Genomic DNA, 23531 nt, shown 5'->3' with positions numbered 1-23531 from the left:
AGTCAGGTAACAATACTTTTAAGTTACAGTAATTCAAAAGTTTTTTTTTCAATTTACTAATGATCTTCGTTATTTTAAGGGTCCTACGTGAATGATGCTAATGATCTTCGTTATTTGATTGGTGGTTGATTTATGGATAAAAAACTTGCCGATGTGGCAAAGATGGCAATTATTTATTTTTGTTGATATTTCTATTAATATATTTAACAAAATTTTGAAGTGTCTACCTTTTCTATCTATAAGGTAGTGGCTCCACCAATTACTAGCTTATCTGCTGAACGAAATTGGAGTAACTATTCATTTTTTGACAATATAAAGAGAAACATGTCAAGTTTTAAGAGTTGGTAAATTGGTATATATTCATACCAATTTTTTTGTTTTCAATCACGTTTCACCGAAAGTTATTTGAATGATCCTTTTAAAAAATGGGGCATTAATTCATAGTACACATATATAGATGATTCTGTTATGAGACTAGAGGATATGCATTATAGGTCTTTAGAAGATGATGGTGTCGATGATGATAATGAAGAAGGTATTGGCATACAACCTAACAGTAATAGAAGTTCAAGTTCCAAGACAAGGGAAAAGGAGTAATGAATTAGTTATTTGTTTTGAGTTTTTAGCCTATTACTTTTTCAAGTTTCATGCAATTTTATGTCTTAAAGATAAGGTATTTGGCTAGCTCTTTGTTTTTCAACAACTTGAATTATAGAATAAATAACTTCAGAATAAACTTTTTGATGTTTTACTTCATGGATAAATGTATAATAATACATAAATTTGGATTAATGAGTGTACCGGCATAGCATATCGAATAAGGGTTCTTAGAGAATTACGTGCCAAGTGACACCGAAGAGGTATACCAACGTACCCTTACCGGAGCGTACATCAGTCAGGCAGCATTGATTATGCTCCATTTCGAACCATGTTCAAAGATACTGAAGTTTTTCGCTCAAGCAATCCATTCAGTGGCTACCACTAAATGACATTAACGGATTTTTGGATTGTCAGGAGTCACTCTCAAATCATAGTAACCGCAAAAAGCGATGGAGCAACCTATGTTTGTACCTCATGCCATTCGTTGGGGTGTTTGAAAAGCTAGGATTCAAGCTACATTCAAGAATGAATAACATTCTAACTTCAATTCCTTCTTTTGTTTTCTTTTGGGCCAAGAGAAAGAATTGACATCTTTCACTGTCATATGGGGATTTCAAACTTAATTGGAACACTGTTTCTACAAATTTATAATCCCCTTTTTGTACAAGTACCTTATTGTAAATCTTTTCCAATTCAATGTCAGCATTTATTTTCCTTTCAATAAGGATAACACCTTTGAGCTTGCTATTTCTTATTTTGTTTGATATACAATAATTTATACTTGGATTCAGTTTTGTAATATGCTCTGTCTTGCATCGTACAGACTGCTGTCAGACATGTCGAGATTAGAGGCCAAACTTGAGAGGCTTGAAGCACAGTTAGTAGCCAAAGACCGGGAGTTAGCGACAATAACCAGAAAAGTTTGAACTCTGAATTCTGATTTTCTAAAGCAACTTAGCTTAACGTTAATTTAAACTGAATAAAAAAAAACAACTAGTTAAATTTATTCCAGTGCTATCAGTCGATCAATCATCAGTCATTGAATGGCAGAAGGCTAAAGTTCACTTGTCTTGCGACTTTTGTGTGACCAGGAAGCTAAAGCTGCAGCCACTTTCAAGACCCAAATTGAAAAACTGCAGCAGGAGCGGGATGAATTTCAAAGGATGGTAATAGGTAATCAGGTTAGAACACTTCAGTTTCGTTATGCTTTTGTTGGTTTCACCAGGTGAATTATCCCTGACGGGTATTACTGTTGATCGTATGCTACCCAAAAGCAAGTCCGCACTCAGCAAATACACGAAATGAAGAAAAAAGAGAAGGAGTATATCAAACTGCAGGTGAGCCATGCCGTGGTCTAGCTTTGGAAAAATTTAGATAGATATATCTGAATAATCCGTTAATGAAATACAGTGGGAGATATGGTATTAAAGCTATTAACATACGTAGTTTTTGTGTTATAGGAGAAGTTAAACCAGGTATTGATGGAGAAGAAAAAGGAATCTAAGTCAGGAATGGAGATAATGAATTTACTTCAGGTTGTTGCTCTAGCAGTAGTGCTTATAAACAAAGAAACAAAAGCCTCAATCATTAGTTGGGTAATCGGGACATTCTAAAAGAGAGCTTCTATATGGAACATGTCTAATGGTTATACTCTGGGATTTGTTTACAGAAAGAAGGCCGTCAACGTGGAACATGGAATGGAAAGAAAGCTGATAGTGATTTTTCCAAAATGATTGTAAGAAAGAATGTGAATAAGAATATATTAATTTATATCGGTTATAACGTACTTTGATACCCTTTGTGCAATTGGCAGGTAGATGCCTACGAGGTGAAGAAACAAGAGCTTATGGCAGAGAATGCGGATTTAAGGGCTCTATTACGGTCAATGCAGGTACTAGAGAGTGATAAGCTTGTAAGGTTCTTACGGGTTAAAAAAATCAAATGTTAGTCTTTCAAGCAGTTTGACATTTTTCTTGTCCTAATTGAATCTGGGATTTCTCATTTCCTACACCAAGTGTATATATTGCACCTTAAATTTTCTGTCATGCTTCCTTTTGCCATCCGTACTTAATATACATCGAGTGTAGATATAACTCTTGGTCTATAGTAATTGTTCTTTTGCCACCTTCTTAGTGCTTATGAGTATTCTTCATTTTGGTATTAACTACTAGTAACTTCTGGATATTGTGTTTTGCAGATGGATATGCGTGAGTTCTTGAATGCTCCAAATGGAATATCAAAACATACTTTAGCTGTCAATGAAGGACTTGATGCTGACCCACCACAGTCTCCACTGGGTGGTAAGACGGTAAGATTGAAACAATCAAATTCTCTTTTCACTAATTATATAATTGTTTTAGGTCAATGGTTATTTGGTTTTCGCATTTAATATGACACGATGACTTTCTAATTTGCTTTTACTTTGTAACATAGGATGTCTTTGACCTTCCGTTTCCCATGGCTAGAGATCAAATAGAAGAGAGCCTACGCACAAAAATGGCTTCTATTAAGGCGAGTTCTACGTTTTTCTACACATATCTATGCTCGTGGCTTATTGGTTCCTTTTTTCATGAATTCTGGGGGCCACTTCCAGATGTTAATTGTTTTTAATATTCTCATAATCAACATTTTTATTTTTGAAGGAGCGCATGGTCGAACTACAAGATGCACAAAAAGGAGCAGAGGTTACTTCTGAAGCAACTGAGAGGGAGCTGGAGCTTGAAGCTCAACTTGTTGAAGCGAGGAGTATTATCCAGGAGCAGGTGGTGTAATTCTTTGGTTATTGAGTTACAGTTTAAAATTGACCATAGATTGTCCTTAGTAACTTGTCGAGTTTAACTGAATAACTAGCATCATGTGATTGGGTTAAATTTGAAAAAATTTCCAAAGGTCTTGCCCAGTATTGCAGATGTTACATTGCCTCACTATGGTGCTCAAATAGCTTTTGTCGTCTTGAACGCAAATCACTATATTAGCTATTTCTTGTTTCTGCTGCTTCATCGTCATTTTCATTTTGAGATCTTTTTGTTTGTCAGTTCTGATGAATAGTTGCTTGTTAATTTCCGCACCTTCATGGACTTAAAATATTATAGAAGTGTTCTTCTCATTTGTTGTTGGAATCCATTTATTTCCTATTAACACTTCAGCGGCTTCACCAAAATAAGGATCAATCCCAAAGTTTTGTTGGAACATATCGTTAATTTCATATCCTTCAAATCCTTTTCTTTGTAATTATCTTCGTAAGCTTACACAATTTCTTACCATATGAGGTATTATGTCAACTATTCCTAGTTGGTTGATGTTGCATTTTCAAATCATATTTAATCTAAATTCACTAGTGACAACCACATCCGTTGAGAAGAGAAACAATCTTTTAGAGAGAAGGTCATCTGTTAGAAAAGAAAAGAAGCCAGAAATAGTTATGGTTCTGCTTTTCTACTGGTGCCCCTCGCATAGTTTTCCCTACGTGAGTAGATTAGGTAGCGGTTGTTGCCTAGAACTTAGACCAGGTAAAAAAGCATTTCTTGGGTAAAATTATTGATACGAAATGCAAGCGTTACCATTGGTTCTCAAGTTACTTTCTCCCATTACTTGTTATTTATTCATTATTGGTCAGGAGAGTCTTATTTTCTAGTTTTTCTACTGTTGTTTTAACTAGTACCTTCTTTAGTTGTTTGTGTCAAAATATTTTTCTTTCAAAAAAGTATCTATGCTTGCGGCAAATATACAACAAGATTACTTTTCTTGTAGATACAGTCGTTCCACCTCATTTTAATTTATTCATTTTGTTGTTTCAAAACTTATTGAAAAAGAACTTGATGTCAGAAATGGAATCTGTTGTATAAATGTTGTAAGTTGGTTATATCAATGAACTTTTCTTTACCTTGCTGTTACTACATGTAATATGTCGTTTCTCATCCTTTTGTGGTAGTCCATGCTATTCGAAAGACATGGATTGTTATACCAGTACTAATATGATGCTTTAAATTACATTTGAATGCTGGTATTCTAAAAAATAATATGGCATACTTGTAGCTGGCGATAAAAATACAACTTGTAACGAAAAAGTTTGGGACCTCTGATATAACTTCTGAATTAATCTCTATTCAGAGCAGGAACCAGAGAGAAGTAAAAGAAAGAGAGAGACTGTAAAAAAAAAATAGGAGTTCCAGTATTAAACACAACTGAACCATGAGCTAGTGCAAATATACTACAATTTAAACTTGTAAAAATTTCCTACTTTTTTTCAGTTTTTAATGCACAGTTTTCTGATGCAGGCGTCAATAATGTCCAAGCGCATCTCAAAATCTGAGAGGCCGAGGTAGCCCTTCAAATTTGTCTTTGGCGGTTCTCTAAATGCATATTTATGCACTCATATTTATTTATGCAGAAGACTGAGTGGCCATCTGGACTCTGACAGGGAATCAACCTTTTAACCAGCAGCAAAGGTATCCGTTATGTACTTCAATTTTGCTTTCTTTTCGTTTTTCTGTCTTGTCTTTTATAATCTTATATATGAAAGAACTGAAAATAATCCAATTCTCTGTTGTCCCATTCAAAGGGATTCTATTCAGAGTGTATCTATATTCTATAATAATCAAGTGAATTGGTTAAAAAAATTGATCAAAACAAGATATGATTTACATGAAAGTAGATTTACAGCTTTAAATCAAAATAAAAAATATCAAAAGTTCCTAAGTTATAGAATCGTATGCTTTATCCTAATCATTTCCCCTCAAGTTGAACGGCTGGTTCATGGAGTGAAAGCTTGGAACACAATAAATGATGATGAGCTTTCACCAACCCTTTTTGTAAAACACATCTGCAATTTGATATTGAGTTGGGAAATTGATGTAAATGCAGCAGATTGTAAAACAAATACCAAACTAAAGAAAATAAACAATTAAGCTAAGCTTTAAAAGTCCTCGACTAGGCCGGCCTAGTCGCTTTTTAAAGCGACTAGGCGCCACTTAGACGGCTCGACTAGAGGCTTGGCCTCTAGTCATTCGTGAACCCGATTGGGACGACACCTAGTCAACCGATTACCTCGACTGGACTCAGTCGCTGGTGCCGAGTTAATCGGCTAAGCGCAACAGATATTTTTTTTCAACTAAAACTACGGTTTTCTCCTCCAAGCAGCTCTATTTGCTTTCACTTCGTCAGCTGAAACACAAGGTTTTTTCTCTTTGCTTTCGATCCATTAATCTTCTTTCTTCTTCCTTCTTCTTCATTGTTTTCGTTCCTCATTAATTATTACTCACGGCTTTAGTATAATTGAATCACTTTTTTGAAGTGCAGTTTATATTTCTCAGTAATTCATTACTAATGAAAACTCAGAGTTTGTAGAAACCGTTGGCTGGATTTATTCTTAGAGAAGTATTATATATATATATATATATATATATATATATATATATATATATATATATATATAATTCGACTACATCAGCCTCCCTACTTTCAGGCAGTTCGCCTTTAACTGTTTTCTGAAAAGGATCTAACCTGCTTGGTTCAAAAAGAATGAAAATAGCCCACAAACTTGATGATTCTTAATCCCACCCATAGTGGTGAGATGTAGTCGAGTCGCAGTCTAGATGATCAAAGAACACCATGTAGGGTTTTGTGTATCCTATACACTATCTAGTGTTCTAAGCGGAATCTCAAACATCATATGTTAACACTAGATTTCCCAGGATCATATGCATAAACTAATCAATGAACTAGAAGAGGGATAAATACCTTAACGCGTTTTTCCCTCGAACCATTCCAATCGCATGTAAAGATCGAGAGCTCCAATTGTAGCTCCTCTACTTGAGACATCGAGTGAATAGACTTGATCTCCCTTCCTTTCAGACTGCTAGGACTTACTAGAAGGTTGAGAAGAACTCTTCTTCTTGACTAGATTGATAGAAGGGGAGCTTTTCCTCTATATTCCTCTCTCTCCACTAGCTGTATATTGAGAGAGAGAGAGCTGTATATTTTTCTTCTAGAGAAAAATCCACACCTTTTCTGTTCTCAACTGACCCAATATATAGACAAACCCTAATTAGAATCCCATTCAGATTAGGTTTTCTATTTTCGGGTCACAGAAAAGATAATTACCAAAATACCCTTTTGGGGTATTTTGACAATCCCTTAAGTGTGGCCGGCCAGGGCAGCCCACCATGGGATTTATATGGCCGGCCCACTTACTCTGGTCGGCCATCACATGGCCGGCCTTATGAGCCTTCCTTTCTATCTTGTCCCGAATCTCCATTCGGACCCTTTCGGCCTTTCCAGTTGGATCCCATCCATCTTTAGCCTGTTCCCGTCTAGTCAAGTCTCTCCGATCAAGCTACCACTCTTATGTGTAACCCGTTGTAGGATCCGGTCTATGTTAGCCGCGAATCAACTCCTTGATCCGACGATCGTAGTTGACTTCTAGCAAAGCATTACGACCCCTAATTGGACCGGACTGGATGATCTTCACGTGTGGTCATCGTTGTCCTAACTGACAAATTGATCGCATTGCCACCTTGGTCGAAGGACACTCCTTCGGAAGGACATCTCCTTCAGACCGAACGGATAAATCCTTCACACCATTAGCTGTAGATATGTCAAACTTCTCAAACATCATATGTCATCACCATAGTTGGAAAATACTGCCTCAGAGTGTGATTTGCCCGAGTTCTTAAGTAAGAATCGAGACCATTGCAGTCCAAACGAGTACAATCTTTCGAAGATGATTGGTGCCCACTTGACATATCGAAAGTCTGCATGCATTTTAAAGTTTCCAATAGAAAGACAATTATCTAGACCTGTTTAATTGCAAAGTAGTGCATTCCGAATCCAAAAATAACCTTGTGGTCTTGTGGGCTTATAAACGAGTTATAAGGGGATTCCAAATAGCTGTTTCATTAGTTTAAAATAAGAACCTAGCATATTATAGAACAAATTTAATGCTTTTGTTAAATACCCATTGTCTATGAACCAAAAATCAAAGTCTGTGTTCTGTGAACTGTAATGTATTACGAACTAGGAGCGAGTATGTCTTTTTTTCAGAAGGAGGATCGAGTATGTATTAACTTCAATTGGCAGTCATATCTAATATTTGACTATTGGTTACTGCATATAATTCCTTCTGTAAAGAGGACCCATCATTTTGCTTCCCAAGAGCCATAGTCATACTTCACAAATAACGACATAAGTAGAATTGATGTAGCTACTAACTCTGTTATGTGACTGGATGAGAAACCAGACCCAGTACTTTGATGACCTCCTTGTTAGAAAAAAGCAACCGTATTTAATTCACGTATGTTGTTAATTTAGGAGATCTCTTCACATCTGTTATTACCTCCTTTCGACTAGTGGGACTTAGAATTGATTGAGATTAGATATCATAAAATAGCACAAACAATAATATGTGGGTCTGCCAATTTTCTATCTGGTGATAAAGGTTCAAAAATTTGTTTTCGACTTTACAAGCATACCCTGTGGCATATGCAGAAAATGGGAACACTTAGCATCTAAATGTGTTTCAAATATTCACTTCATGAATTAAATAGATCCATTTCACGATCGAAGCGCATTGCATCGTATAATAAGACAAATGCGTTTGGCGGAAAGAAAACACTTAAGACCAGTTTTATAGAAAGTAGCAAAGGCGGAGGCAAGGGAGACAGAAGAATAGGTTGATCTTGTTGACCCATAACCAAGGAATGAAACTTCGGTTTCGGTGGAAGTTTCGGTGGGTCCAAATGTGGAAACGTTTCGTGGAAACGTTTCGGTCTGTGTGGAAATTTTACATTTTTGCCTAAATGTTAGAAATATGATGAAATTGTATATAACAAGTCTCTTTAACCATAACTAAGCATAAAAAGATGTAATCTTCATTTGAACAACAATTTATAATGTAGAATTGTAAATTACCTCCATTTTGTTACATAAGACATTAAAACCAAAATGACCTCCTACCCCCTTCATCACCGTCATTTGGACGTACATGAGATTCATTTCCCATAGCATTGCAATATTCATCCCATGACATTCGGCTTCGGAACCAATTCCGATATTGTTCAATGTGTGTCATGTATTGCTCTTGACGAATTCCGCATAGTGGTCCAATTAAGGGATATTGATGGTAAACAGGAAAACTTGGTTGTTGAGGTATAAACATTGATGGTCGTTCATCTTCACTACTGTGCCAAGAAATATGACTTGGGTAGTTATATCAAACTGATGCAGATGAACTATCATAACCATAAGAGCTATTGTCGATACCCATACTACTAAAAGTATTTGTAACATCGTCAACATTATTGGCCCAAGAAGTATCTGCGACATTCATACCAGTCAATTGGTTTTTCCTTCGACGAGAATATGATACAGGTTCAGCTGGTCTCGGTGGGATTCCGTGATCATGATCTTGCGTTGCATGATCAAAGTTGTGTTCCTCCGTGAAAGGGACATATCCTTCATTTCTCTCGTTACTATCTTCCTCAACATCGTTACTCTCATTATTCTGTCTTTCATCCCCGTTTCCACTATCTCCCGACGACCTAGAAGGTGAATTAGTACTTGACGAACTTGTGTCCATCAAACGATTAACATTTTCAGCATGTGAGTTGCTCGTGTAGGAATCAGTATTTAACCCTAGTGTAGAAGCAATTTGAGAGCTTGGTCTATTGTTTGGCTCATCCATTTCAGGTCAGCCCACTTCTCTAACCCATTCATATAAGGGGTCTTCTTCACCTTCTTCACAGAATATATCTGTTAGGTCTATAGGACCCGAATCTTGGTAGTCTTCTTTTTGGTGCTTAAGTCTTAGTCGCATGTTGTAATGCACAAACACATGTTTGTGAAGTTGTTCATGGCCAAGACGATTTCTTCTTTGGCTATGTATAAGTCCAAACGTGCTCCAATTTCTTTCGCATCCGGATGAAGATGCGGTCTGAGCTAAAACCTTTATAGCAACTGATCTTAAGTTTGGAGCATCATTTCCATACAAGAGCCACCACTCAGCTGCAAACACACGTACTTATTTAGGTTTCATTAATTGAATTATAATGAATTGTAAATGTTTGTTCCATTCACTACAAATGTTTTACCTGGTTGAGTTATTTTCCTTCCATTTATTGCAGTTGTCTTACCGAAGGAACCCGATGCTTCTCTAAAAGTCTTTAGCTGTAATTTAATGACTCAAACAAAATGAATTCTTTTTTCCCTCATGTTAAAAACATTTCAAAATATATGTGCACTAACCTCTAGTAGACAAGTTGCTTGTTCTTCCGGTAGTACCAGTTTTTCTACCACTTCCTCAACAGCGTTTAACAGATCCCCTCGAATCGAAAGACCATGTTCGTATTGGTAGCTTGGGTTAAGGTAATAGGCTACATTTCAGTTTAATAAATTTCATTAAACATTAAGTGTAATTAATATTAAAAAAAATGAGAAGAACGCATAATTACCAGCTAGATGGAGAGGGTGTGTGAGATGCTTTGTCCATCGCTCGTCAATGATCTTCAGATACGCCCTAGGAGAACGAGCAGCTTTTTCAACTTGGGTTTTCATTAGTTCCATAGCATAGTAGATGTATCCCATAGTAGGCTTTTTGTCGCCATCTACCATTCGAAGGACTTTTGCGATTGGCTCTAGTATATTGACGACAATATGAACCGAATCCCAAAATGTGTGTTTGTTTATTAGTCCTTCTACTACTCTTCCTTCTGAACTATTAACACCCTGAAAAGCACGCCACTGTGGAGAAGCAACCATTTCTTTCAAAGAATGTTTTTTTTGTTGGAGAGACTCCAAAGCAATATAATTTGTGGCAAATCGTGTTAGCCCTGGACGAATTATATCGCCTCCACACTTATCTCTCATCAATGCAAGGATTATCGAATGGTTATATATAAATTTTGTTATTTGTCTTGCACGTTGCACAACTTTTTGTACCGTCTTCGTCTCTCCGATATCCTTTAGAATTAGATCGATGGAATGAGCTGCACATGGTGTCCAGAAAAGGTTGTAACGCCGCATTAACTTTCTGCCGGCCTTAACGTAACTGCTTCCGTTATCAGTCACAATTTCCACGACATTCTGTTCTCCTACGGGACCGTACAACTTCTTCCATAAGTTTTTCGATGTAATCCGAATCTTTTTTGTCTTTTGATGTATCGATGGATTTGTGGAACATCGATTTTCCGTCACAATAAACCATGAAATTAATGATAGACAATCGAGTTGGTCCTGTCCACCCATCACACATGATGGTGACGCCGTACGTCTTCCAATTCTTCTTTAGACCATCCATATACTCATTTAATTCTTCAACCTCGTCATCGAGAAATGGTCCCCTCAACTCATATGCAGTAGGAGGCTTTACACCTGGTCCAGCTCTAGCAATAGCATCAACCATGTTATCGTAATAAACATTGTTAGCAACATGTGGTGGAATTCCGTTAAAATGTATGAACTTCGAAATTGCTTTTCCCATCTTCTTTCTAATATTTCCGAACCCAAATGCCTCTTTTATCCTTTTTTGTCTTCCACCTTGAGGTTTCACTGAATGTGGGTCGATTGGTAACTCATCTCTTGGATTGTAAGTAGATGGTTGTCTGACACTCTGTGTTCTTGCGAAACCCCGTTGTCGTGACGTTGAACCCATGTTGACATTAGAGCCACCTCCTACGTCGTAAGTGGATTGACTAAACGAACGTCTTTTGTCACCACTGCGACTATCGTGCAATGACCTTTTAACTGCTTCCCTGTATTGTTGATTCTCGACATCGTCATCGTCGCTATCAAGATCAACTGTTTCATTTTGTCTTTCTGGAAGGTCCATAACAGACTCTCGAAACTCCAAATTTATTTTGTTTCTCTTATTTTTCTCTTCAACACCGTGTTTTAAAATCCTGTTCATTTGAAGTCTAACTTCTTTTGGACACATCGGGCATTGAGCGACATTACCAAAACCGCCAGCTAGATGTTGTTTCAAACGAGTGACCCCTCCGGATCTTATAACTTTAGCGCAATAATTGCACTGAGATTTTTGTCGGTCGTTGTCTACTTGCGACCCATGCTGCCATCCTATGTCGTCTGATCTTTTTTTACGTGACATTCTTGAGAAATAAATAACAAAAAATGTCAATAATAGGGCTAATTGGCAATAGATTATGTTAGTTAGAGGGCTAATCTGTAACAAAGTCGGTTAGTTAGAGGGGCAATTTGCAATAATAAGGTTAATCTGCAATAAAATGTTAATTTAAGGACTAATCTGCAATAATATCAGTTATTTCAGGGGTTAAAATAAAACAAAATAAAAATCAGGGGGTCAAAATAAATGAGCCATCAATTTTGATATACCTGTTAAACAATAAAATATCAGATCCCTTAAATCCCAATTTCTATCGTCTTCTTCCTATTTCTTCTGTTCAAAGTTCAAACGACTCTCTCTCTCTAGAATTAGCAGCTTCAACCGAACCTTATTCCTCTCTCTCTCTCTAGATTTTCTTCAACCAAACTTCTTTCCTCTCTCTCTATAGATTTTCTTCAACAAAACCTATTTCCTCTCTCTCTAGATTTTCCTCCAAACAATCAAATGAAGAACCAAATGAAGAAATCAAGAACAAGTAAAAAGTGTAAACCAGAGAAGATGAAGAAGAAAAACTAAGGTACGAGTTCAATAGTTTTTTTTATAAATAGAACTCATCAGTCATGACAATAAATTCGAATCTTATCTTGTTCCCTCAATAATTTCTGCTTTTCTTTAAAGGGTACAGTAGATCCACTAGGGTTTCTGTTTTTTTTTTTCAATTTTCGAAATTTCGGTCAGATTTCGACCGAAATCTGACACGAAAGATGTGTAAGTGTATTTTCACGTCGGTAGGGTGAAAAACCGAAAAATTTCGGCCATGTCGGCCGAAATTTTTCGAAATTTCATTCCTTGCCCATAACCCGTTTTAAATACAGCCCCGTTGCGAGGGTATAGGCAGGAGCAGGAGAGGAGACGGTACCAGTTGTTTCACCGGTGGATACAGATCGAATAGTTGACCGTGCATCGAGGACAAAGCCTTTTCGAGAGCCACCACTTGGCTCAGATCAAGATCCAAAGATAGATATTTAATGAGAACCCCGCCTGTTCCAGCCGGAAAGACTTCGTTAAACTTTGTTCCTTCATTCCCCCCTGTTGCCATCTTTGCCTCCATTCCTACTTAAGATAGGCAAAAGAGTAACACTGCTAAGCAATCGATCAATCAACACCTTGCGATCAACATAAACCAAGGAAGGAACACTTAGCTACACTTTCAGAGCTTTTGGGCCTGCAAAGGTAGGTGTTACGCTCTCTCCTTGCAAGGGCCGCCCCCACTAGCCATTTATTCACCACCATAGGCGGAAGTAGGGTGGGAATCGAACGGGCTCGGGCATAATATAGTTGGACTCGGGCGGATCGGGCACTAAAATTTCGAGCCCACTACAGTTAGTCGGGCGGATCGGGCCGGACATATCCACCTTGTTGACTGCCCGAAGCCCGCCCGTGCCCGCCTGCCCAAGCGGGCTCTGGCGGTTGCGGGCCGGACGGGCTTGGGTTACTTTATTAAAAAAGGAAAAAAGAAAAGAAGAAATTTACATATCAGAAATCACATCAGTGAAACGTTTTTTAGTTCTTTTTGAAACGTTTTTTTAGGGTTTTCTAGAACCGGTTTTAGGGTTTTTTAGGGTTTCTTTTAGAAATATTTTTAGAAAAAAAAATCTAGGATTTTTTCCAAACTTGAGTAAATGGAGATATCAATCAATAGAATTTCCAATACACAAATCAACATGATAGATCATAAACTTCTATTTGTCTCCCACAAAGATGAAGACATAGAAAGAGATCAGAGATAACAGAGAGAGAAAGAGAAAGAATAGATCTGATATGAAGAGATATATACATGACCAAATATGCTCTGGAAATCAATATATACATGACTTCTAAAGAAAAAAAATATAGAGAGATAAAAAAGAAAACATAAATTAAAATACTTCTCTACAAGACATAAAAATTCTAGCTAGAGATCTTTTCGTTTCACTCTCTTTTTGTTGATAACACAGTAACACTTCATTTCTTTGGGTTAATGGTGAAGAAGAACCGGAAGAAGAGAACAAACTTATATCATGCAAGGGTTTCGGCCGAGATAGTAGTGATTTATCCTTGCTACCATTTCAACTGACACTATTTCCAAACCAAGAAAAGTAGAACAAAGGAAAGAGGAGAACATAGAACGAAAAATAAGGTTGAACAATGGAGAACAAAGAAGGAAGCTTGGTTATCAATTGGTTTATAAGCTCTGCTCATCTTTAAACAGAGTTTTCCTCAAAGAGAAGAGAGGACAACACTATATATATGTGGTCCTTTAGGGTTTTCTATACAACGGCTGAGATTCACTCTTAACAATATAATCTCAGCCCTATAAATTAATTTCATGTGGGTTCCTTCGGGCGGGTTACTTCGGGCGGTTATTGGTCGGGCCTATCGGGTCGGGCGTCAGGTAAGTGGCTCTGCCCGTCCCGCCCGTATAGCTCGATTTAACGGGCCGGGTAAGCCCGGCTCGGACTTCTTTCGGTCAACGGGTTCCTACGGATCGGGCGGATCTCGGGTTCCCGGACCATTTTCCCAGCCCTAGGTGAAAGTAGCATCTTCAAGACTAGATTCTGTTGATCCTGAAGCTTCAGTACTAGGGGAGGGTGGGATAGGTTGCATTGATTTCTAGATTCAACATTGTCTCGCTATTGTATACTATAGAGACCCACCAAGAAAAGGTATGCGCTAACGCGCAACGGATGCCCTTTTATACTTTATTAAATTAAGGCTCCAACATCAATGTCAATAACAACAACAATTGTATACCTACCAAAGGACTTGTAATGCCCCGAGCGCAAATTTCCAAGTCGATTGCCATGAAAACCTAAACTTAAAGCATTTCCTGACAGAACAGTAAACACAATCGATGCACTCATCCTAAGAGACAAATAACATCAAATATGAAGCTCATAAGCAACAATAAATCGACTAAACGAAACTTTATTAAGTCTTCAATAACCGTACTGATGTCTTTAAATCATCAACGCGTAGGTCGGACAAAGATAAATAAATGAAATAACTTCTTAGGAGATGCAACTCCTACAAGGGCTAATTAAGACCACGAGACACTTCTTGCCTTGAAAAATAATAGGCTGGTTCAAAACCCAACAAATAAATTTCTAAATCCCTATAACCTTAATAGACAATTTCAAGATCTATAAGTCAACTAGATTTTCCATCACATTTACAGGTGTTATACATATATATATATATATATATATATATATATATATATATATTATATATTATATATATTGTCTAGAAGTCCTTCCCAAAATTTAGAATATAGTCCTTTTTAGAAATAAAATAATCTATTTAAAAAAAAATACCGTTTCTTTGTTAGACATAAAATAACTAATTTAAAAAAAAAAAAAACAAAATAAATTGCAAAGGTTAAAAAAAAGGAATTGAAATCTCTCTCATAATAAAATAACTAATTTAAGAAAAAAGAAGCAAATAAATATGTTAGGGTCTTCCCTCACGTGATTGAATGAGCTCAAGCTCACAGAAGGTATGAGCTTGAGCTATCAATTTGTTAAGATCTTCCTTCACGTGCAAAGGAGGACATCTCACATTCCTTTAGTTTCTCCAAGTTTTAAGGTAATTAAACATAACCAATTTGAAACTACAATTTTCACATAATTGCCACAAATGCCAATTTATTGTCTAATTTCCCTTGAAAACTCATTTGTTTTTATTCCTCACAACATTACTCCACTTAAGCGTAATCTATTAAAACCAAATTATTTATATAATTGTCACCAAACTAATTCTATGTGTCACTTTTTGTTTCTATTTTGCAAAAAAAAATGAGTATAATTTTGTCTGGAACTTTTATATTTTATTTTCTCTTTAATTATAGAGTTTTTGTTTTACTTTTTCATTACATTAGAGAGTTCTATTTTTTGGTTAAAGAACAACAAATAGTGAAAGAGAGAAAATAAAATAATGTAAATAATTACTATACTCATTTGTTGTTCTTTAACCAAAAAATAAAACTGAAAAAAAAAAGAAAAAAAGAAATTCTATAACTAAAAGAAAATAAAATCTAAAGGTTCCATAAAAGATTATACTCATTGTTTTGCAAAAACAAAAAGTGAGGCTTAGAAGTAGTTGGATGACAATTATATAAATAATTTGGAAGTGATTGGTTATGTTTAAGCCCGACGTTTTGGGGAAATAAAAGAATTCTGGGATGCAAAAATTTTGTTAAAAATTGGTCAACTTTAGTTGACTGATTTTTTCTAATGGTCAGAGGGAAACCATTTTGAGTAAAATATTTTTGTTTTCTTTCTTATTCTCCACAACTACATCGCCATATCTTATGCATTCTGGCAATAGTCGCTGCAAACGACCATTCCTAGCACCTTCAATTTTTTTTTTTTAGAATTTTTCTTCTTTTCCATCCAACACTTTCGAGTTTTGACCACCCTCACTACCATTATTTTTCTCTCTTCTTTCCTCTTCCCTATCTCTTTTCTTCCTTTTCGCTTTCTAGCCGTTTTTCAGCAAGGAATTCTCTCAACCAGTTCATATTGGTTCGGGGATTTCCCCAAACCAGATCGGTTTTCCTGCAAAGAAGTTTCCCTCCTTTGTCGGATTAGATGAAGAGAGAATAATGAAGAAAGACAAAATAGGAGGATAAGGAATAGAGAGAAAGATACATGGAGTGGTGGTGGACGGAGAGAAGAAGAAAAAGGTGGGGAAAATAGTGGTGTGATGGTGGTGGCCGAATTTGATGGTGGTGGTAGTAGGAGATGAAGAAGAAAAAATGTGTTGTTTCATTTTCTATTCCGGATCTCCAAAGCGCTGGCGGAAGTTTTCTATCCCGAATTTTTGTTCGTACTTTCCCAAAGCGCTAACCATGTTTTATGACAATAAAGTCGGGAGAAATAAAAGAGAAACAAATGAGTTGCAGGGGAATTGAGCGGTATATTAACATTAATGGCAATTCTGTGAATATGGTAGTTTTAGCGGGTTATGTTTAATTGCCTTAAAACTTGGAGAACGTAAAGGAAGGTGCCTTTACTTGAGGGGATGATGCTAACGAATCTCAAGGAAATTCTATGGTTGATAGTTCGAGCGAGCTCATACCTCCGCGTATGAGCTCGAGCTCATTCAATCACGGCTCATAGTTAAACAAATAAATCTCTCAATAAGTAAAATGCCAAAAAGTTAGGGTATCCAGAATATAACAACAATAAATATGGAAAATCGAGTGGCATGTTTGAGGAGAACGCCTAGAGCGATACTATGGGGCGCCTATAGAAGCACTGGGCTAAAATTATATCACATTTGATTGATACAACTGTTCGTGCCCTAGGGGCACATGATATATATTATATATATGTATATATATATTTAACTGTGGCAATAGAGGTATAGGTAAGTAACGATCAACAAGACACAAGTGGTTTGCTAAGCTGGTGTTCATCTAAGGAAATCAGATTCATCATCTAAACCCTCCCATAACCTACGTTGCATTAGAGTGGGTCCACAAAGCTACTCTTCTGTTAGCGCTGATGCATATGCTCCATACCGAGGTCGTACCTCAGTAGGCCTTACCATACGAACATGTCAGTCATCGCAACAAACAATCAGAAGAGAGCGTCAAACCAGCCACCAAATTCATCAACTTCCCACCAACTCATCCCATCACGCATACAAATCATATTATACAAATATAGTTTTCATGCTCAAAAATAACATATGATGTATTCGTTACTTCAAACCGAACCTGGCAGTTGATATGTGACCGAGTTTGGAATACCGAAAATCTATCTAATTACTTAATTTCCCTATGAAAAAGGCACAGGAAAGTAGAAACTTACCTCGATGTCAAAGCAAAGCAAACCCCACGCAAAGAATCAACAAAGAAAGCCACAAACTTCCGATCTCTCCTCCCCCTCCTTAGCTTTCTCTCTCTGAAACACCCAAATTCCTCTCTCTCTCTCTCTCTCTCTCTCTCTAGCACACGGCTGCAACAACTAAGAAGAGAAAAGGGAAGTGAGGAAGTGGACGTAGGGTTGAGGGTGTTCTAAAAGAAATTTTATTTCCAGACCACTTTAAGTTGGGAGCTGCAACAAGACTTAACGATCACAGCCGACCAAGCTTCGCAGGACTTCACCTTTATGAAGAAGGAGAGTCCTCTAAATCAAATAAAGAAAAACTTAGAGCAAAAGATGCTTATAAAGCTCAGGTTGGCTTCTCTCAAGAAACTTATGATATTGAAGAAGCACATATGGTTTCTATTGTGTCTAAAGCACTAAATAGTCAAATTCAAAGGTGTGGGCCGCGAACACTGAGCTATTAGCCATATGACAAATTCAAAATGGACTTGGTTACCCGGGACCTTCAGTCCAGCTGTCAAAGCAACTACAAAAAGGATTGTGCTTACTTTGGTTGTTTCAAATGGCTAGGATTTTGAGCAACTTGATGTATCTAATGCTTTTCTCCATGGCATTTTGGAGGAATAGGTGTTCATGACACAACGACCTGGTTTTGTTGATATTTCTTATCCTTCTTATGTGCACAAATTTTAGAAGAGTCTATATGGCTTAAAACAAGCTCCTAGGTATAGTCTAACCGATTTGGCTCATTTCTATTTACCTTGGGGTTTCCATAGGAGCATCAATGATCACTCAATGTTTGTGAAAACCCAGGGTTCTACCTGCTTTATGTAGATACATTGATCTCACTGACAACAGCTCCCAAGACCTTACGTCTCTCACTAGTACTCTGAATTCAGAGCTTGCAATGAAGGAGCTGGAACCTTGAGGCCTGAAGTAGTCGTTCACTCGAACTCATTTTGACACAGAAGACATGCATTAGAGCTTTTAAAAAAAGTTGATCTTTGGACTCCAAGGCGACGAGCACTCCACCAATTTGAGGGGGCAGTAGACTCTCTAAGCTTGATGAAAACATATTGCCTGATCCCTCTTTGTAGATGCCTTGTTGGAGGTCTTATATAATTAACAATGACACGACTAGATGTGCATTTTGCTGTTAATTATGCAACTCAATTCATGCAAACTCCTTGGTCCACTCACTTGCAGCTAGTTAAGAATATCCCTAGATACATCAAAGGCACAATCGACTGCGGTATCTCAATTACAAAAGGAGATGTTTCCAAATTGGTGGGATACTCTGATTCTGATTGGGGCAGGTTGCTCAGACACAAGAAGATCTACTAATGGGTATTGCTTAGTTCGTGCTCGTTCTCTTGTCTCCTAATGCTCCACGAAACAACCTGTAGTTGCTAAGTCCTTCAATTTAGCAAAGTACAGAGCATTTTCATTGCTGCTGCAGATATGCTTTGGACTTCTAATGTAGTACAGGAGTTGCATCACCCCATTTCTGATCCCTTGGTATTCTACTGTGACAATTTAGGTGCTAAGAACATTGCAGCTAATCCTACTTGTCATGTTGTTAACCAAACACATTGAAGTCGAGTACCACTTTGTTCGAGATTTGGTTGTTGCTGGCTGTCTCCAAATTCGCCATATTCCAATTCTTGGGCAACCAGCATATCTTCTTACAAAGGGTTTATCTAAGGCTATTTTTATTCCTCTCGGAAACGAACTGATGGTTCTTTCAACTTCATCATCTTGAGGGGGCATGTGAACGAATATAAATGATGATGAAGGTGTACACAAGGTGTAAAGAATTAAGGATTGGAAGAGGGGTGCGCTAGAATAAGAGGTGTCGTTATAACTTCCTATAACTACCCAAGACGAAAGTTTGTTAAGAATCCTTAATATATTCTTAACTAACTTTCTCTTTTGAAATTTGTTTACTTCTTCCTCGAGAACATACGTCAAGGCCATTTGCTTAGGAACAAGTAACCATCAAAATCTCAACTTTGGCTGCTCTGATAAAACATACATTTTTGAGAAAAATCCTGAAAATACCCTATGCCATGAACACCCTCTTTGAACACACGAAGAACATTAAAAAGCTTTTTAAAATAATCAAACTATAATCAATGGGTGATGTACTTGTACTGATGTTCTTGCATACTTGGTGTTCCAGGGAGTCGAGGAAACATCAGATAAGATTTCTTCAGAAGATATGGAAGTCATGCATAAAACTGTAAGCATTGTATACACGTTCTAAATGATATTTGAATACAACAAAGATTCAGACTTAGACCTTTGTAACATTATGTACTATTAGTGTTTGTGTATCATGAAAACTAGTCTGATTGTTCTCGAACTGCTCGTTAGGGAGAATAGTTGTTTATATATGATATTCAGACTTTCAGAGTATGTAATTTGATCTACTTATTTAACTATTTCACCATTAGACACGCATCAATATATACTAGTTACAAGACTCACCTCTTTGACTATTTCATATTATGAAGTTATATACTTATGTTTAGAAACCTAAGATGGTGTTTGTGATGGAAAATCTCTTTCATTTAGATTCAAGATGATAGACAATAGATTGACTACAAGAAATAATTGTTCTCCAAAAATAGTGATCAACTTAACTCATAATAAACCATACAACGGAAATTAGAACAATATCATCGTCGGCTCTTATTATTGGATTAGAAGCTGAGTTCTTAATTTTTATGAAGAAACAAAAGAAAGATTAGGGTTTCTGACAGGTTTAGGACAGTTAGAGTTGCATCTCCTTCCACAACCTCTAAGAGAAACACTCCAAATAAAATTATCTTCATCCTTTACATGCTTTCTCTTATCTGTAATACTTCCATTAAATCTCTTAAAACCATTCCAAATCCCTGCAAGATGAACTCCTTTAATGTGAAGGTATCCATTTCCATCCATCTCTGAAGCATAAGCCTCAACTAACCCAATCATATTCTCCCCAAAAGCTACATACCCTTCCTCTGGATCTCTCATTTGTATCATCACTGCAAAGATAAGACATTCTTCTCTCTCCTCTGTCTTCTCCGAAACCGTCTCTTTCGTCATTCCCTTCGCTCCCATTTGAATACTAAGACCTTCCTGAGCCAGAAGTTCGAGCTTCTTAGCTGAGACCGAAACAATAGTTTCCATGAACCCTTTTTCAAATCCGGTCGAAACTGTTTCTTCTATACCATGCTTGATATCGCCCATCGGCATTGATTTGAGCAACCATTCGCTTAGTTCACTTGCCGACATCGATGCCATTCTATTTAAGACCTGTTCATAACAAAAAAAAAAACAATATCATAATGAAAAACTCCTCTTGAAGGTTTGATTAGTTCAAAATTGAAATGATATTTCATATAACCTGTAAAGCATTTGCTCTAGTATCTGCTTGGACGAGTTTCGGTGTAGAAATCTGCATTACAAGTCTTCCCCAAGGCTTATTTTTATTTGTTATATAGATATAACCTCCATTAACAAGTCTAAGAAGCTTCGTTTTCACAGTTCTTTTTGTGTCAAGTTTATCAGAATGTGTTTCATTTGTACTATGAATGTGGTTTCTAAGATTCTTCTCTGTTTGGATCCATTTATTGAGCTGAATAAGTTCGAGTTCTAATTCTAATTTCCGGGCTCTTTTCCAGTAAGCTTTTGCAGCTTCTCTGCTATCTTTGAAGCAATCTGGAGGATGTTGATTAATTGGAGACCAGAGATTATGTGTGGGTTTATTGTTGGAAGTACTTTTAATAAGAGAAGTTTTGTTATGTGGGATTGGATTGATGGAAGATGAGACTAGGGCAGATGATTTCGATTTACACAGAAGGCGACGACGACAAGTAAGATAGAAGGATTTAAATCTTGAACTGTCTGTTGGAACTAGTGATGGAGAAGAGAGGTCAGAGTTCTTGCTCTTGTTGGATGTCTGCATTTCTATAGAGAGATGAGAGAGAGAGAGAGAGAGAGAGAGAGAGAGAGAGAGAATTTGTTAATATGGGTTGTTTAGAAGTGTGGGAATTTATATTTGTATTTGTTGAATTGAGTTTTTTCAGGGGTTTGTTAGGGGGGTTTGAGGGGGAAACGACTTGTTTTATTTTAAATTTAAAATTTCTTCTGAACGGTCCATAGAGGACTGAGTCTAGGGCAGACATAAGAGTATCCCACCGTTAGTCATGGCAAATTTGGTACTTTGTACTCAAGTTCAGGCTCCTAGCTACATAAAGGCTGGGTATAGATCACCCGTTTTAACAAACGGAACGGGGATTTGTTTAAAAAGTGTTGGTAATTTTCAAAATTGATGCCTTTATGGTGAATGAGCATCAACCAAGAAGGTGACATTCTCATTTCAGGGGGACATCCCTTCATCCAATTTGGCATATATATACCATGTGAAGGGATATACCTCATTCATTGGCATCTCTTAAATACCTATAAATAGGTTGCAAATTAATCCAACAGTATACAACGAAATTCTCTCTCTCCATTTTTCTTGCACTTTTTGTCTCATAATCAAGGTTGTATTCTTGGGTTTTCTATAATAAGTGATTTGTCGAATTTCGGAGTCGGTTGTTTGGCATTATCAGTTTATTAATATAGAATATTCTTGGTCTTGGTCAAAGCGTACATACTTTGAACCAAGCACTTGTTGAAGGACTTCATCGTATCCTGAAGGCATAATTCCTGACCCGTTGTGTACTCGTGGTTTCATACCAGAAGGGGGCGAATTACTGTCTAAAAGAATCGATTCATCGAGCTTTGAAGTCTAGTGATCAACATTATTTTATTCATCGATTATCTTCCACCTTCCATTTCAACTTAAACGCCAACTTTTTCGAACAATTTTTAGACAGTAACTTTGTAGTTGAAATGGAAGTCATTTCAATTAACATCTCGCCATATGATCACGTGAACCCAGTAAATAAAATAAGCGGAACACTTGTAAGTATTTCAGTTAAATTTGATGCATGATTGTATGTGATAAAATGAAGTAGATTTGATATCTTTTATTAATCATGTTGTGTTAAAATGTCTTTTAGCCATAATTTGGAACAGGAATTTGATGCATCGGTTATCTTCCACCTTCCATTTCAACTTAAACGCTAACTTTTTTCCAACAAAAACTCCTAAACCAGACGGAATTTGGAACAGGAATAGGATTTAATCGCGGAGAGGACAATACTAATTAGTGTTATTCTAACATTGTTTTAAAATTGGAACCAATAACAAAAGGTATTGCAGCATTAGAAGGGATCATCCGTTAAAAATTAGTTTAGGCAATGAAATTACTGTTTTAAAATGAGGGGAGGGAATTCCTCCGTAGGGAGAGAACGAGATCTCCCAGTGTTGCGGAGAATGGACGAGGAAGTTAGTATGGGTAGCGGGTTCCTCGATGTTGAGCAATCATCTTTTATTTCTTGACAAGAGAAACCAATACCACGAGTATGGTTGGCTAGAGATACATAATCTTTAGTAGAGAGTGCGAGAGAGACAGTTGGGTGCGATCCGACTTGATTTTGTCACCTTCATTACTCTCGTGACTAGTTTCTTCATCATCAATCTCTAAAAAACTAAAAAGGTTATTCTCCGCTTAAAGATGATGGATCCAATAATAACAATTTCATTTTCGGTGTGTTCGTCATCAGAGAGCAGGAGAAATTCGTGTCAGGACTTGATCTTAGTGAGGCACACAGAAAACAAAAATTAGATCCCAATTCCTCGTAATCTAATTTTTCTATATTTTCGATTTGTTGTATATGAGACTTTCTCCCTCTAGAAACAGTTTGATGAGGAATGATGATGGCCATGGATGTGTGGTTAAGGCTGACAAAGAAACACGTTTCAATCGCGAGAACAAAAAAAGAAGATTAAAGAACATCAATTAAATGAAGAGGACAATATCTGTGGTGGTAACAAAATCAAGCTAAATATTTGGGTACATTAATTCTTAAACCAGGCAA

At 36.9% G+C, this 23531-nt stretch overlaps 3 protein-coding genes across 7 annotated transcripts in view; 1 reads left to right on the top strand and 2 right to left on the bottom strand.

Moving 5' to 3' along the window:
• Positions 1-21697, top strand: part of LOC147556470 (uncharacterized) — a 28564-nt gene extending 6867 nt beyond the window's left edge. Inside the window, exons 5-17 of one of the 5 annotated variants that reach the window (XR_015235394.1) lie at positions 1424-1520; positions 1692-1781; positions 1875-1937; positions 2061-2135; positions 2270-2335; positions 2414-2491; positions 2798-2908; positions 3034-3111; positions 3243-3362; positions 4878-4921; positions 4994-5048; positions 19733-19792; positions 21222-21697. Coding sequence is in view for 2 of the 5 variants with exons in the window: in XM_086664378.1 (XP_086520504.1) it covers positions 1424-1520; positions 1692-1781; positions 1875-1937; positions 2061-2135; positions 2270-2335; positions 2414-2491; positions 2798-2908; positions 3034-3111; positions 3243-3362; positions 4878-4921; positions 4991-5036 (868 nt within the window). In the remaining 3 variants the exon portion in view is untranslated. Of the gene's footprint in view, positions 1-1423; positions 1521-1691; positions 1782-1874; positions 1938-2060; positions 2136-2269; positions 2336-2413; positions 2492-2797; positions 2909-3033; positions 3112-3242; positions 3363-4877; positions 4922-4990; positions 5049-19732; positions 19969-21221 lie in introns of those variants that run through there. The other 4 variants (XR_015235393.1, XR_015235392.1, XM_086664378.1 and 1 more) reach the window with 4 other exon arrangements.
• On the bottom strand, positions 9287-11703 carry LOC147556472 (uncharacterized). Its single transcript, XM_086664382.1, has 4 exons — positions 10047-11703; positions 9841-9968; positions 9687-9762; positions 9287-9600 (listed from the first exon to the last, which is right to left on the bottom strand). Exons 1-4 carry the CDS (start codon positions 10837-10839, stop codon positions 9287-9289), a joined length of 1311 nt encoding a protein of 436 aa, XP_086520508.1. The 5' UTR covers positions 10840-11703.
• Positions 20100-21615, bottom strand: LOC147556471 (uncharacterized). The gene is made up of 2 exons (XM_086664381.1): positions 20945-21615; positions 20100-20853 (listed from the first exon to the last, which is right to left on the bottom strand). The coding sequence occupies exons 1-2, from the start codon at positions 21503-21505 to the stop codon at positions 20278-20280; spliced, it is 1137 nt and encodes a 378-aa protein (XP_086520507.1). The 5' UTR covers positions 21506-21615; the 3' UTR covers positions 20100-20277.
• Positions 21698-23531: the final 1834 nt, after the last annotated feature.

Source organism: Eschscholzia californica, unplaced genomic scaffold (genome assembly GCF_041429995.1).
Source record: "Eschscholzia californica isolate CP2 unplaced genomic scaffold, dmEscCali1.0.p SCAF_2, whole genome shotgun sequence".
NCBI classification, from domain to species: domain Eukaryota; kingdom Viridiplantae; phylum Streptophyta; class Magnoliopsida; order Ranunculales; family Papaveraceae; genus Eschscholzia; species Eschscholzia californica.
This window is presented reverse-complemented; position numbering and strand designations above follow the sequence as displayed.

Excerpts from the sequence above, each read along its gene's own strand:
- LOC147556472 (XM_086664382.1), bottom strand. The coding sequence starts at position 10,839 with ATGGGTGGACAGGACCAACTCGATTGTCTATCATTAATTTCATGGTTT. Across the intron at positions 9,969-10,046 it reads ACACCCTCTCCATCTAGCTG|CCTATTACCTTAACCCAAGC; the intron begins GTAATTATGCGT and ends ACTGAAATGTAG. Across the intron at positions 9,763-9,840 it reads AAGCAACTTGTCTACTAGAG|CTAAAGACTTTTAGAGAAGC; the intron begins GTTAGTGCACAT and ends ATTAAATTACAG.
- LOC147556471 (XM_086664381.1), bottom strand. The coding sequence starts at position 21,505 with ATGCAGACATCCAACAAGAGCAAGAACTCTGACCTCTCTTCTCCATCA. Across the intron at positions 20,854-20,944 it reads CTAGAGCAAATGCTTTACAG|GTCTTAAATAGAATGGCATC; the intron begins GTTATATGAAAT and ends TGTTATGAACAG.